Source organism: Artemia franciscana, unplaced genomic scaffold, assembly GCF_032884065.1.
Source record: "Artemia franciscana unplaced genomic scaffold, ASM3288406v1 Scaffold_289, whole genome shotgun sequence".
Lineage (NCBI taxonomy): Eukaryota > Metazoa > Arthropoda > Branchiopoda > Anostraca > Artemiidae > Artemia > Artemia franciscana.
The window spans coordinates 1,222,784-1,237,396 of record NW_027063627.1 but is presented as its reverse complement, the minus strand read 5'-3'; the positions used below and the strand labels follow the sequence as shown (position 1 = coordinate 1,237,396).

Here is a 14,613-nt window from a genome sequence, read left to right as displayed (position 1 = left end):
AAAATTGAGATTTTGTGACACGAAATGACAGAAAACATCATTTTACTATTGTACATCTAGATGTGATGCTCGTAACATTCTATTTGGGATTTTAGACCATGAAAAACCTGTTGGCTATTTTTGAATTCCATCCCCTTGGATGTTGACCCTCCTTGGGCCATAAGCTTTGTTTTCTGACACAAAATGGTAGAAAAGCCACTCTGTCAAGGTGAAGGACTTAAAACCTTCTACATAAGGCTTTAGACTATTTAATATCAATTTGTTGTCTTAGATATTCCTATGGCATTTTGACCCATTTTGGCAAAAATTGATGTTTGGTGGCACAAATTAGCAGAAAACTCTACCTTTCTGTGGCATGATCTTTTTTGTTAATTTAGAAGAGCGTTATATGTAGCACTTTCTCTTCAAATAAGCCTTTTTACAACATTCTAGGATATACTGGTTCGATGCGACTACGTCTTGGGGAAGAGAGAAAAAAAGAGACACATCAGTGCTTCCCATACAAAAAAAGTTTTTTTCTTGTAGATCCCGGTAGGGAGATATACTTTTCTTCAACAATGTGTTCGACCCTCCTGATTCCAGTGTTGGCCTTTCATTTAGATTCGACGCCATTTTCGAGTTATTGCAAGTTCGTTTTCGAAATTCCCATAAATATTGTTTTTGCAATAGACTATTACTGCGAAGAACAATCTAATTAATAATTGCCATGCCTTAATGGACGTTAAATGACATTTTTTATCACTGAAAAAAATTTTCAAAACTTTTTTTTGACACTTTTGGCTGGGATGGGCTGTGGTTCGCTCCTTGCCAGGCTGCAGCAGCTGCTGCAACCATTATTTATTGATCTGTCAATCCAAATATTGCTTTTCAAAATATAGATTGCTTCAAAATCATCAGCTAGTTTGAAAAATTTTACATAAGCGTCAATTTTTTTTTACATGTCTGAATGAGAAAAAAAAATCTACTGAAAAGTTGTAGCAAGAAAAAAAGGTCAATTTAAATTGTAAAATTGGAAATCAAAATTTCTATTTTCTGAGCAATCTTGCGTTCTTTCTCTCAAATAGTGTTATGATTTTCGTCCTTTTTTGTTGATTGTTGTGGCAAAGACATGTCATTTTTAGTGAAGCATTAATGATACTCAAGCCTTTTATAACGTTGGAGAAGGGGACGAAGGGAAGCCTCGCTCTTATTTATGGTAGCTCATATTTGTAAACCATGATTAAAATTGCGATTTCATTTTATAGTTATGTTGCTGTAGATGGTATATGATAACTAAAAACACAAATACAAATCGTTTTCAGTAAAGTAAAAATGACGCTGTGGCTTTTAGACGTTTTAATGGGAGGTTGATCTACTCTTAATCGTTAATTATAATTCATATTCGTTTTAGCTTTATCTGTTCTTCTATATTAGTATCTGATATTTTTCAAGTTTGTTGTGATAATTCATTTTAAACTCTTTTCTTTTTAAGTTCCATTAATTTATTCATAGTAAGCTTCGGTCGTTTAAATTTTAACTTATAAAACTTTATTTCTGCTCGCTTAGATTTTAATGGCTATTTACTTTTCTCCGAACAGTTCTGTTTCAAAAATCAGATCCCTTAGACCCCTTTAGTCCTCCATTTTATAGATTATGAACAAGTGTTTGATCCAGCCGATAAAAGAGCTTCAGCTAATGTTTTATCCTTGTATTGTGTTAAATAATAATAATAATAATAAATAAAAACTACAAAAACAAACAAGCTTTTTTCAACTGAAAGTAAGAAGCAATGTTCCAAGGAATTGAGGAGGGGGCAAGCCGTTTCTATCCGGAATAATTTGTGTTCTTTTAGGTTTTAATGTTACTCCTCACTTTCAATTGAAATAAGATTTAATTTGATATCTGATCGTTTGTAAAATCATGCCTATGACTCCGCCTCATCCCACGATAACCATTTCCCCTGGAAGATCCCCCAACGAAAAATTCTTCCTGCGGAAAATTCACATTGGAACCTTTGCTCCCCATGGATAATTCTCCCCATGGAAAATTCCCCTTTTAGATAATCCCCCTCCCCGATATATTTCCATATATTTTCCCATAACAAATACTATATATGAACAATAGGCAAATTGTATAACTTACAGCTCATCCATCATCCCCAGAGGCATAGTTATTGGACATCTCAACTATGCTGAACGAAATTGTCATCTCAAAGTTTTGACTGGATGGGCTCGTGGGAAAATGGGCTTGGGGGGGCTATCTGCCCTCCAATCATTTTGGTCACTTAAAAAGGACACCAGAATTTTTAATTTCAATTTTCTTGGACCCTCTCCCGATCTTCCAGGAGTATTGGTTAGATACGATCATGCCTGGGGATAAAGGTGGAGGATGACAAGGGGTAGCATAGCAAGACTTGCTGGAGCTTGACGGGCTGTGCCTTTGCAATTGTGCAATGATACGTCCGTCCGATTCGATATACTTCTCACGTTTTTTTTTCTCTCTCTCTCTCTCTCTCTCCCTATCGGTCTAATGGAGTTTAAATTCACTTAATACTAGATTGGCTTATTCTTAGAGTTGTCAGTTCACCCCAATGCTGTTGAACTTCCTATTTGCGTCCTAAGGCGGCTATTTTCTTTGAATTATGATCTTAAAATAGCAAAAAACCAAAGTTTCCCTTCACTCTGACCCCCTAGCGAGTGGCTAATCAGTGATAGTTGTCCAGAGAGATTGCTTTTATTTGTGACAAAGCTATTAGGCTTTTTCGATGGTAACAAGATGAGACACGCCTTTTCCTAGTTGAGGTAATAGAATTTGTAAACCTAATCCGGCAGAAATCTGTTCAATGAGAGTAGATCACTGGATTCTTTTTATTTTTCTATTTATTGTTTGATGATTTAGAGGCCGTTTTATGTCAAAGCTGAATCCGCTATTTTTAGTGAATTGTGAGAAAAACACTAAATTGTAAAGGCACTCTAGTCCTTCGAGGCACAATCTCGAAAATGGTTTTTTACGTTGTTTTGTCTAAATCCTTTAACGAGAAAGGGGGCTATCTAAGAAATATTACTTCTTGGAATCACCATCCCCTCCGCTTATGTCTAAGTAAGAATATGATATGGCACTAAAAATATTTAGGCAGAGAGAGGTATTATCACCACATCTGCATCTATATTACGCGCTTAGTTTGAATGTGTTCTTTCCCAATGTAGGTAGTGCGTGCCAAAAAGTTTCCCCTCCATATTAATATGAGGGAACTCTCCCGAGAAACTGGGAGCTTACGTATGTGTTGAAGTTAAATTGAGAAGCTTACATTGACAAGTTGGTGTGTTTTTCGGGTCTTTATATATAGGCCTAATCTATCCCCATAATAGCATAATGTGGAACCCCCTCCCCCTTCTCCAATAAACAGGTATGTTAAACTGTTCAATAATGTATAACATTGAGTAACACTGTGTATGCTCCCATTTAATAATAGTGTATTTGTCTGAGAAATACACATTTATGTTACGGACGAATACTCCACTGTGTACAACTGGTCATTTCAGCTGGGAGCTATTTGATAGCTCTACACCGATTATCTCCATCACAATCTTTGCTAGATAGCATTTTGGCTCTAGTTGGGCCAAAATTTATTGTCCTGCAACAATAATGGCGGAAATGGCTGCTAAGCTGTGACTTGATTTCCTCTGTTTCTCATGGAAAACAATAAAACTTTAACTCTCAGTTTAAATGATCCCTCTCCTAATATTTAAACGATCATAGGTTTTTGTGATCGCCCCTGGTAAAAGAATGAATAAGTGTGATTATGTATCCGTGACCAGCTTTGAAAAAAGTGTGAAATTTTGAATTTTGCATATAGGGCTGATAACTGACTTTAACACTAATAAATTATACATATTTGGAATCAACATCAAAAAAAGATTCTTTTGATAAGCCCACTGTTTTCAAAATTCTTATTTTTAGAATTTTGGTTGCTATTGGCACGCGTCGCTCTTCACTTACGCAATACAAGGGCAATGGTATAAGGGGTCCCTATTTTTAATATTTTTTTTTTTTTAATGCAATAATTTCGTTGAATTTTATATGAAGACCAAATTTAATTGTTGATAGCAACACCAAAAACGAAGCAACATCATTCAACTAAGAATAATAATTTTTTACTGATTTTGTCTCTTTTAAATCTTTGCTGTCGTCACTAGGTTAAAACTATATTCTTGGCATCTCGTGCTATGACCAAAATCTTAGAAACTACCTTTCATTTCGAGCAGTAAGATATATATTTGTTTGTTTCTAAGTCTGAAATGCGGGGAACAAGATTCGGCGTTAGTTTGAGTTGCTGATTTAGGGCTCCCTTGGTCACAATTTCTAAGACTTCTGAAGCCAAAAAAGTTATAAACTGCTTAGTTTTATGTTTGGTTATGACATTTGCTCCAGTTGCATTCTGCTCCAAATGAAAAGATATTCCTACTTATATATGCGGTTTTGTGGTATTGAGGCAATGCCTTTGAATTACTGATGATAAATTCAGACGTATTTTTGTGAATTTTAAACGAATCTAGCATGCATCATTCAACTCTGTTAGCACCTTTGGATTCGTTTGAAGACGATTTATTTACTGGTATGGGAACCCCTTGTTTTAGTAGACGTCAAGCATCGCCACGTTTTAGTCGACACTGTCCAAGAATCGAAAGGAATTCGCTCGAAAATGGCAGATTTTCAACTAATTCTGGAGAGCCAATTAGAGATTTAGATCGAACTAGTCCAATTAAGACACTCTCAGGGTCTGTTGAGAAGCATAGGGAGGAAAATGGTAGAATGCTTATTAATCACTTTGATTACTATATGCCTGTTACAAAACCTTTTAACAAGCTGGGCTTAGGAAAAGCTTTGCAGCAAGTTTTCAGGTAACCGTTTGATTTAAGACTTTTGTATTTTTAAATGTGAAATGTTCTCTCGTAATTTTATGTTATGTATATAAATGTTATGAAAAGTCAATAATTAATACCCAAGAATTAATAAGAGTTTTCGAGACGAAAAAATTAGTGGATGTCAAGGAATGAATTTTTAATTAAATATATAAATTATTTTGAATTTGGAACTTCAGGGGAAATTAAAGAGCAATACATAAACCTAACGAGTGCATAAATAAGGCCTCCGAGAGGTTTTCGAAGCTAGACCCTTGAAGGAAATTTCTTTTATCTTATCTATTTTAGTTTTTCCTCCAAAATTGCCACCCCGTCCTGCCCCCCAAGAGAAATGTATTGTCAAAATACAAATTTTGGAATCGAAACTTCTGGATTTGTAAATAAAACGATAAATTTTATAACCACTTTCTTCACTTCATTTTGTTTAAGACTTAAACTTTTTTCAAGACTTTGTATTTTCCGAAAGCATTTCTTCTTTAACAGAAGAATGTTAATGGTACAATAAGGTAGTTCAATATCACAGCTTAGATACCAATATACAGTTATGAAAACTCGGTTTAGTTTTGGGACACAGTGCGCGGTAGCGATCCTAGTGGCTGGAGACAGGAAACTGGTAATGGTATTTAATTGGTAACAGGAAACTGGTATTGGTATCTAAGCTGTGTATGCAACAGAACCAAATTTCGTTCCCGCCTATGGTGTTGTAGTATGACCTACGCGTGGGAGCGCGGGCTTGGAGGAGGCACCAAGTTCAGAGCTTTGTACCAAAAGCTTCTCAAGGGCAAGATAGGAGTTTTCATAACTGTATATTGGTACCTAAGCTGTGTTCAATATATAGCTTAGCAGATTCTGTCAAGAACCTTCTAAATTAACCATTGAAACTATACGTAATTGATGTTTATGTTTGAATGAACGTATCGAGTAGACACTTTCAAAAATTATTAAGGAGGTAAATGATGAATTAAATCCATAGATTTTATCCGAGTTTTGACATTCCATGGCAAGTAAAGAGCAAAACCGAACAAATGGATTTTAGTATCTCGAAAAATCCTGTAAATTGAACATTTTTAATTAAATAATAAGGCTGTTCATTTTGCAGTTTAGCATATTCTGACGGAAAACTTCCAAATTTAGAATTACCATTGGACAAACAAGGACATATCCACTAAAATAAGATATATTCATCATGAAATACACATGTAATATTACATTTTACTATTCTCAAAAAGGCTCATTGGCCTGTAAAAGAGGGGGAAGACAAACGAGTCACTTACTCAGAGAAAAAAAAATAATCACTTACTCACAGAGATAAGAACAAAAAAGGAGAAGAAAATAAAATAAAAATACAGTAAAATCTATAGAAAACAAAACTAAATAAATTGAATTGACTAAATTAATTAAGTAGATTAAATAGACTCCAATAAATAGATAAAAATAACTTCTAAGAAGTCAAAGAATTTTTGAAATTTTTTTTGAACAAACTGAATGAGTGGCAACTTCGAGCAGACTCAGGCAACTTATTCCATACAATTTGACTCGCCATTAAAGGATTAAAATCTGACCTTACACAAGGAGTAAAAGGAACTTGGATATGACTTCTTGTATTGCAAAAATTATACTCATTCTGATCAGAGGTAAAAGATGGCGGAACAATTAGGAGCCGGGGGAGGTCATCATGAAGCTGAGAAAAAGTAAAACACGCACACGAAAGAATATACGGTGACTCGTATATTCGACTCGTAGTGACTCGGGAAAAGTATTTTTTTTTCCCAAAATTAAGCGTTTTAACGAATTTTCTAGACTTCTGACCTATATACATCGTTTTTTTTAGATATACATACATACTAACTGACCCCTGAAATTCGTTGCTGAGGTGCTGCGCCCCCAGCAACACGTGGAGTGTCAGCTAGTCCCCCCCCCCTAAACGAAAGAATATACTGTGACTCGGGAAGAGCCTTATAATTGATATCTCCAGTTTGAATGTAGGTCTCTTATCAAGATGAAACTTTCTGAGATTGTCAAAGAGATGAATCCTGAATTAAATTTATGGATTTTTCCCAGTTTTGACATTCACTGGAAAACAATGAGCAATATCAAAACTTAAAATATACATTTTAGTATCGAAAGATGTTATAAAATGAACATCTTTAATGATACAATACGACTGTTTAACATATACGTTAGCAGATTCGAAAACTTCCAAATTTAGATCATGATGAGCCAAACAAGGATAATATCCATTAAAAACTTTAGAGAATTGATATCTCCAATTTGAATGTACTTATCGAGGTTAAATTTTCAAAGATTGTTTAAGGTATGAATGTTGAATTAAATCCATGGATTTTTTCGAGTTTAGATATCCCTTGAAAGTAAAGAGCAATATAAAAACGGAATATATGCAATTTAATATATCAAGAGATGTTATAAATTTCTAATGATAAAATACGATAGATCAATCTACAGGTTAGCATTTTCTGATGAGAAACTTCCAAACTTAGATTACCGTGAACCAAACAAGATGTCCAGTATAATAATAATAATAATAATAATAATAATAATAATAATAATAATAATAATAATAATAATAATAATAATAATAATAATAATAATAATAATAATAATAATAGTAATTTATTCCAGAAAAAGCCTGTGGACCATAGGAAATTTACATAACAAAAACAAACAACAAATTAACTAAAATAAATTAACACTATTTAAAGAAAACGCTCCCGATGTGCCGCTGCAATCCTGACAAATCTTGCTATCCTTTTAATACTCAGGAAATTTGTCTCTTTCATTCTATCTACCATGCATATCTCATTCAATTTTTCTTTATCATGCATCTCTCGCCTCCATTCATTCAATTCGACACATTCACACACAAAATGTATTAAACTTTCATCCTGAGATCCACACATAGGACAAGCAATAGATTCTACCTTCTCCCCTTTCTCCCTTGATTCTTTCCTTTCTCACCAATCAAAAATCCATTTCCCCTCCAATCCAAATCCTCTCTACTTAAACCAACCTTCCGAAATACCTCCTCCCCCCAACTACCCTTTATCTGTCTATACAATTTTAACGACCCTGAACGATCCAGACCTGCCCACCCTATCTGGATTTCTTGGTTCTTCAACCTCTCTTGTACCTCCCTTATTACTATTTCCTCCATACTCATAATCCCCTTTCCTTCATTCCACCATTCCCCTAATCCACATTTATCTAAGATATCCTTAATCTCCGCCGGCCACCCTGCTCAAAGCCTCTAAGTATGCTGCCTTTGCTACCGTAAATCTCTGCATACCCAGTATCCTAATCCAATATCTCACCATGGTCACTAGCCTCATAGATCGCAGCAATACTAGCCCTAAATCCCCCTGGATTACCAAATTACTAAACGAATCCCATAGTCCTAACATCCTCTTATAATATCTCATCATAACCACCTCAAGTTTCGGACCTTTCCGATAGCCCCAGACCTCTGCTCCATAATGCATCGTCGGTACTATCTTACTTGTCCAAATCCTCTTATGTACTCTTATATCTCTCACCCGTCTAAGACTACTCCTCGCTATTTCACCGCTAATATACCTCCCCCTTGCATTCGCTAGATCCTAGATGCCCACTGAATCTCCCATTAATAGTAAACTTTACCCCAAGATAAACAAATTCATTGTTCACTGGTATAGTTTCACCTTTAAATTTAGGTGAATTTAAGTGAATTTAAGTGAATTTAATCTTTATATTGAATGTAGCGGGATTGAAATATAAATAAGGGGTATTGACTAGTTTCCTAGAAGCATTTTTCTTGTCCTAAATAAATATTACGAGGTAATTATATTAAAGATATAAAACACAATAGAAAAAATATTTTGTGATATTATTATACAGAAATAAAATACCAGTTCACGATTGCAGGATCAAGCTGAAGTATTCATTTTAGGAGTAATCTGTGGTTTGGTAGTAACTTGGAAAATCGAGCATGTTGCCCCTTGTATAAATCTTCATATGTTCGGATAATGAGAAATTCAGAGAAAACCACATTTATATGGTTTTCTCCAGTATGTATTCTATTATGCTGCTGAACATGACTAAGTTGATTCCATTTTCGTTTATCACGACTTTAGACATTTTTTTATAATATCCTTACATTAGCTGCTCGGATTAGTTTTGCCACAGTTGATGGTCTAGGTTGTTCAGTTGTCTTCTATACATCATTAAACTACTTAACACGCCTTTTGTGCAAACACTAATTACACTTGTATATTGAGCAATGTTATTTTTGTAATGTTGCGTGCGTCTTAGATATAAAAACGATACTTTCACTCCTTAGGGGGGGGGGAGGAAATGATGTAATTTATTTTCTTAAAATTTACTGATAATTATAACGTCAACCATATGATTTTTGTTGTCAAACATATGTTTCTTGTGTAATTCTGCCTACATCATAGACACTGAAAACAACATAACCACTACTGATGTATATACGACGTAGGGATGCTTTTCGAATGTATTCATAAAAATGACGTCACTGACATAAGTATTTTTTTTTCCAAAAATTAAGGGTTTAAACGAATGTTTTAAAACTTTTCAACTATATACATCGCTTTTATGGCTTTTGGTATTAACCAAGTGACATATAGCAATCGCAAATTCTGTCGGTCTGTCGGTCTGTCTGTCTGTCGGTCCCGGTTTTGCTACTTTAGGCACTTCCAGGTAAGCTAGGACGATGAAATTTGGCAGGCGTATCAGGGACCGGACCATATTAAATTAGAGAAAGTCAAATCGTTTTCCCGATTTGACCATCTGGGGGGGGGGAGTGAGGGCCGTTAATTCGGAAAATATAGAAAAATTGAAGTATTTTTAACTTACAAACGATTGATCAGATCTTAATGAAATTTGATGTTTGGAGGGATATCGTGTCTCAGAGCTGTTATTTCAAACCTTGACCGGACCTGGTGACACTGGGGGGGGGGGCAGTTGGGAGGGGGAAACGTAAAATCTTGGAAAACACTTGGAGTGGAGGGATCGGGATGACACTTGGTGGGAAAAATAAGCACAAGTCCTAGATACATGATTGACATAACCGGGACGGACCCGCTCTCTTTGGGGTAGTTGGGGGGGGGGTTAATTCTGAAAAATAAGAAAAAATGAGGTATTTTTAACTTACGAACGGTTGATCGGATTTCAATGAAATTTGATATTTAGAAGGATATCGTGTCTCAGAGCTCTTTTTTTAAATCCCGACCGGATCTGGTGACATTGGGGGGAGTTGGGAGGGGGAAACCTAAAATCTTGGAAAACACTTAGAGTGGAGGGATCGGAATGATACTTGGCGGGAAAAATAACCACCAGTCCTAGATACATGATCGACATAACCGGAACGGATCCACTCTCTTTAGGGTAGTTGGGGGGGTTGTTAATTCTGAAAAATTAGAAAAAATGAGGTATTTTTAACTTACGAACGGTTGATCGGATCGGATCACAATGAAATTTGATATTTTGAAGGATATTGTGTCTCAAAACTCTGGTGTTAAATCCCGACCGGATCTGGTGACATTGGGGGAGTTTGGGGTGGGGGAGCCTAAAATCATGGAAAACGCTTAGATTGGAGGGACCGGAATTAAACTTGGTGGGAAAAATAAGCAGAAGTCTTATATACGTGATTTACATAATTGGAACGGATCTGCTCTATTGGGGGGGGGGGGGGGTTAATTCTTAAAAATTAGAAAAAATGACGTATTTTTAACTTACGAAGGAGAGATCGGATCTTCATGAAACTTCATATTTAGAAGGATCTCGTAACTCAGATCTCTTGTTTTAAATCTCAACCAGATCTAGCGTCATTGGGGGGGGGGGTTAGTTGAGGGGGGCGGAAATCTTAGAAAATACTTTAAGTGGAGAGATCGGGATGAAACTGGATGGGAAGAACAAAAACCTGTCTAAGATACGTGACTGAAATAACCGGACCGGATCTGCTCTCTTTGGTGGAGTTGGGGGGGGGGGTAATTTTGAAAATTGAGGTATTTGTAACTTACGAAAGGGTGACCAGATCTTAATGAAATTTGATATTTAGAAGGATCTTGGGACATTGGGGGGAGTTGGTGGGGAAACCGGAATTCTTGGAAAATGTGAAAATTGGGGCATTTTTATCTTACGATTAGGTGATCGGATCTTAATGAAATTTGATATTTAGAAGGAATTCATGTCTCAGAGCTCTTATTTCAAATCCCGACTAGATCTTTTGACATTGGGGGGATTTGGATGGGGAAATCTTGGAAAACACTTGGAGTGGAGGAATCGGGATGAAGATTGGTGGATAGAATAAGCAAATGTTCTTGATACGTGATTGACGTAACCGTACTCGATTCGCTCTCTTTGGGGGAGTTGGGGAGAGGGGTTCAGTGATTTGGCGAGTTTGGTGCTTCTAGACGTGCTAGGACGATGAAAATTGGTAGGCGTGTTAGGGAGCTTCACGAATTGACTTGATAAAATCGTTTTCCCAGATTCGACCATCTGGGGGGCTAAAGGGAGAGGAAAAATTAGAAAAAATTGGGTATTTATAACTTACGAGTGGGTGATCGGATCTTATGAATTTTGATATTTAGAAGGACATCGTGACTCTGAGCTCTTATTTTAAATTCCGACCGGCATTAAGCCTCTGATCTTCCTTTTAAATCAATCTATCGATTCTTAGAATTTTGTTAGAGCTTATACTATATGAGCTCTTGGCTCATAGCTGTTCTTGCCTCGTCACAAGTGCCATATGAGCTCTTAGCTCTTGTTTTAGATGTATATACATACTAGCTGACCCCTGCCATTCGTTGCTGAGGAGCTGCGCGCTCCAGCAACACGTGGAGCGTCGGCTAGCCCCCCTTTAACCCATATATATATATATATATATATATATATATATATATATATATATATACTAGCTGTTGGGGTGGCGCAAGGCGCCACCCCAACCTATTTGGTTGGGGCGCTTCGCGCCCCCCCAAGCCCCCCCGTGCGCGTAAGTCGTTACGCACCATATTAATTACGGGCCATTGTAGTTGTGTCCCTGTGTCCCTCCTGTGAATATAGATAGATATATATATATATATAAATATATATATATATATATATATATATATATATATATATATATATATATATATATATATATATATATATATATATATATATATATATATATATATATATATATATATATATATACTACGTAAAACTTGCGAATATACAACATTCTTGGCTGTCCCATTGTCTGTGCATATAAATAGATTGTCAGGTTTATCGACTCTTGAACATGCAACATATAATTGTCCATGGGAAAAACAATCTGTATTCAGATCTATACCTCATTATTATAATGATTGCCCTTGAGCTTTGTTGATGGTGATTGCTAATCGAACATTCCCTGTGTCCCCTTCGTCATTTATATATCCCCCTGTGCCCCCCGGCGTCCCCGTTGTTGTTGTTTCCCTGTGTTCCGGTCGTCATTTGTGTTCCGGTGTCCCAGTCTGTAATTTCTCTTTGAGTGTCGCGGTCGTCATTTATATTCCCCGTGTCCCGGTTGTCATTTTTGTCCCGGTCGTCATTTGGGTTCCGGTGTCCCGGTCTGTAATTTCTCTTTGAGTGTCCTGGTCGTCATTTATATTCCCTGTGTCCCGGTCGTCATTTGTGTCCCGGTGCTTTTTTTATGGTGATCGAACATTCCCAGTGTCCCGGTCGCTTTCTCTTTGAGTGTCCCGGTCGTCATTTATATACCCTATGTCCTGGTGTCCCGGTCGTCATTTGCATCCCGATGTCCCAGTCTGTAATTTCGTCAGTCGACACACAAACATGACGTCACTCGACAGACACAGACAAACAACTTATTTATATATATATATATATATATATATATATTTATTTTTTATAATATATATAATATAGTATATATATAATACTATATATATAATATAGTACCATATGGTACTATATTATATATAGTATCAGGCCCTGGCACTCGGCACGTGGTAGGCTTCTATAAATGGATTCTCATTGTCGTTTGTCTTCTAACCGCAGACAATTTGAGCCTTTTCTTAATGTCATGACGTCAAGATAGGTTCGATAAAGCCACCCTGTCAAACATACGAATTCCTGACCTATTTAGATCGTTTTTGGGGCCAGTCATCACTGTTCCTTGTTTTCCAAGTGTAGATTACATTGTCAGTTTTGGTTCATCTTTACCTCACAAAGTTTTTTTTCACTCCTTTTGCCTTAGCAGTTTAGATTCATACATCTTCTCATTTAATTCTTAAGGTGTTATAGATAACAAATACATCTTTTCCAGTTTTCAACCAAAGACCACTGTTCAAAATTTCGGTTTCAATTAAATGTGATTCTTGCTGTCGTTTGCTCCATTCCACATTTTCTTTAGCTATTGTGATTCTTTAACTTTCACTAGTTTTATAATCATATTTATCTGTGCTTCATTTTCATCAATCAACCCTTTATACATTTTGAATGACCTTAAATTAGAATTAGCGCCTTATTAAAATTATGTTTTTTGTTATTAGACTTTTAAGTTTTGACTTGGCTTGTCTTTTGTCAAACCTAACGCCAAACCTTTGTTGTTATTTTCAAACAGTTCGTGGTAATGAACTGTAGTAAGGAGCGACCCGGCTCAATAGTAACCAAAACTCTAAAAAATGGAATTTTGATACCAATAGCTACATCAAAAGAATCGCATTTTAATGCTGGTTTTAAATATATAAGTTTCATCAAGTTTAGTCTTACCCATCAAAAGTTACGAGCCTGAGAAAATTTGCGTTATTTTAGAAAATAGGGGGAAACGCCCCCTAAAAGTCATAGAATCTTAACGAAAATCACACCATCAGATTCAGCGTATCAGAGAACCCTACTGTAGAAGTTTCGAGCTCCTATCTACAAAAATGGGAATTTTGCATTTTTTGCCAGAAGGCAGATCACGGATGCGTGTTTATTTGTTTTTTTGTTTGTTTTTTTTTTTTTTTTTTTTCCCAGGGGTGATCGTATCGACCCAGTTGTCCTAGAATGTTGCAAGAGGGCTCATCCTAACGGAAATGAAAAGTTCTAGTGCCCTTTTTAAGTGACCAAAAAATTGGAGGGCACCTAGGCCCCCTCCCACGCTAATTATTTTCCCAAAGTCAACAGATCAAAATTCTGAGATAGCCATTTTATTCAGCGTAGTCGAAAAACCTTATAACTATGTCTTTGGGGACGACTTACTCCCCCACAGTCCCCGTTGGAGGGGCAACAAGTTACAAACTTTGACCTGTGCTTACATATAGTAATGGTTATTGGGAAGTATACAGGCGTTTTCAGGAGGATTTTTTTTTGGTTTGGGGGAGGGGTTGAGAAGAGGGGGATGTGCTGGGGGAACTTTCCTTCGAGAATTTGTAATGGGAGAAGAAAATTTCCATGAAGGGAGAGCAGGATTTACTAGCATTATTTAAAAAAAAAAAATTAAAAATAAAAGTGAAAAAGCTTTTTCAGCTGGAAGTAAGGAACAGCAATAAAACTTAAAACAAACAGAAATTATTACCCATATGAGGGGCTCACCTCCTTCTAATACCTCGCTCTTTACGCTAAAGTATTTTCAGTAATTTCAACTACTTATTCTACGGCTTTTGTGATTCAGGGGGTCATTCTTAATGAATTGGGATAAAATTTAAGCTTTAGTGTAAAG

General features: G+C 36.2%; 1 protein-coding gene across 1 annotated transcript in view; it reads left to right on the top strand.

Annotated features, from left to right (window-relative positions):
• The first annotated feature begins 3,647 nt into the window (after positions 1 to 3,647).
• The window catches only part of LOC136043048 (uncharacterized), a 12,562-nt gene continuing 1,596 nt past the window's right edge, over positions 3,648 to 14,613 (top strand). The window contains exon 1 of the mRNA XM_065727955.1: positions 3,648 to 4,880. Within this exon, the coding sequence (XP_065584027.1) occupies positions 4,537 to 4,880 (344 nt within the window). The 5' untranslated portion in view covers positions 3,648 to 4,536. The remainder of the gene's footprint in view (positions 4,881 to 14,613) is intronic.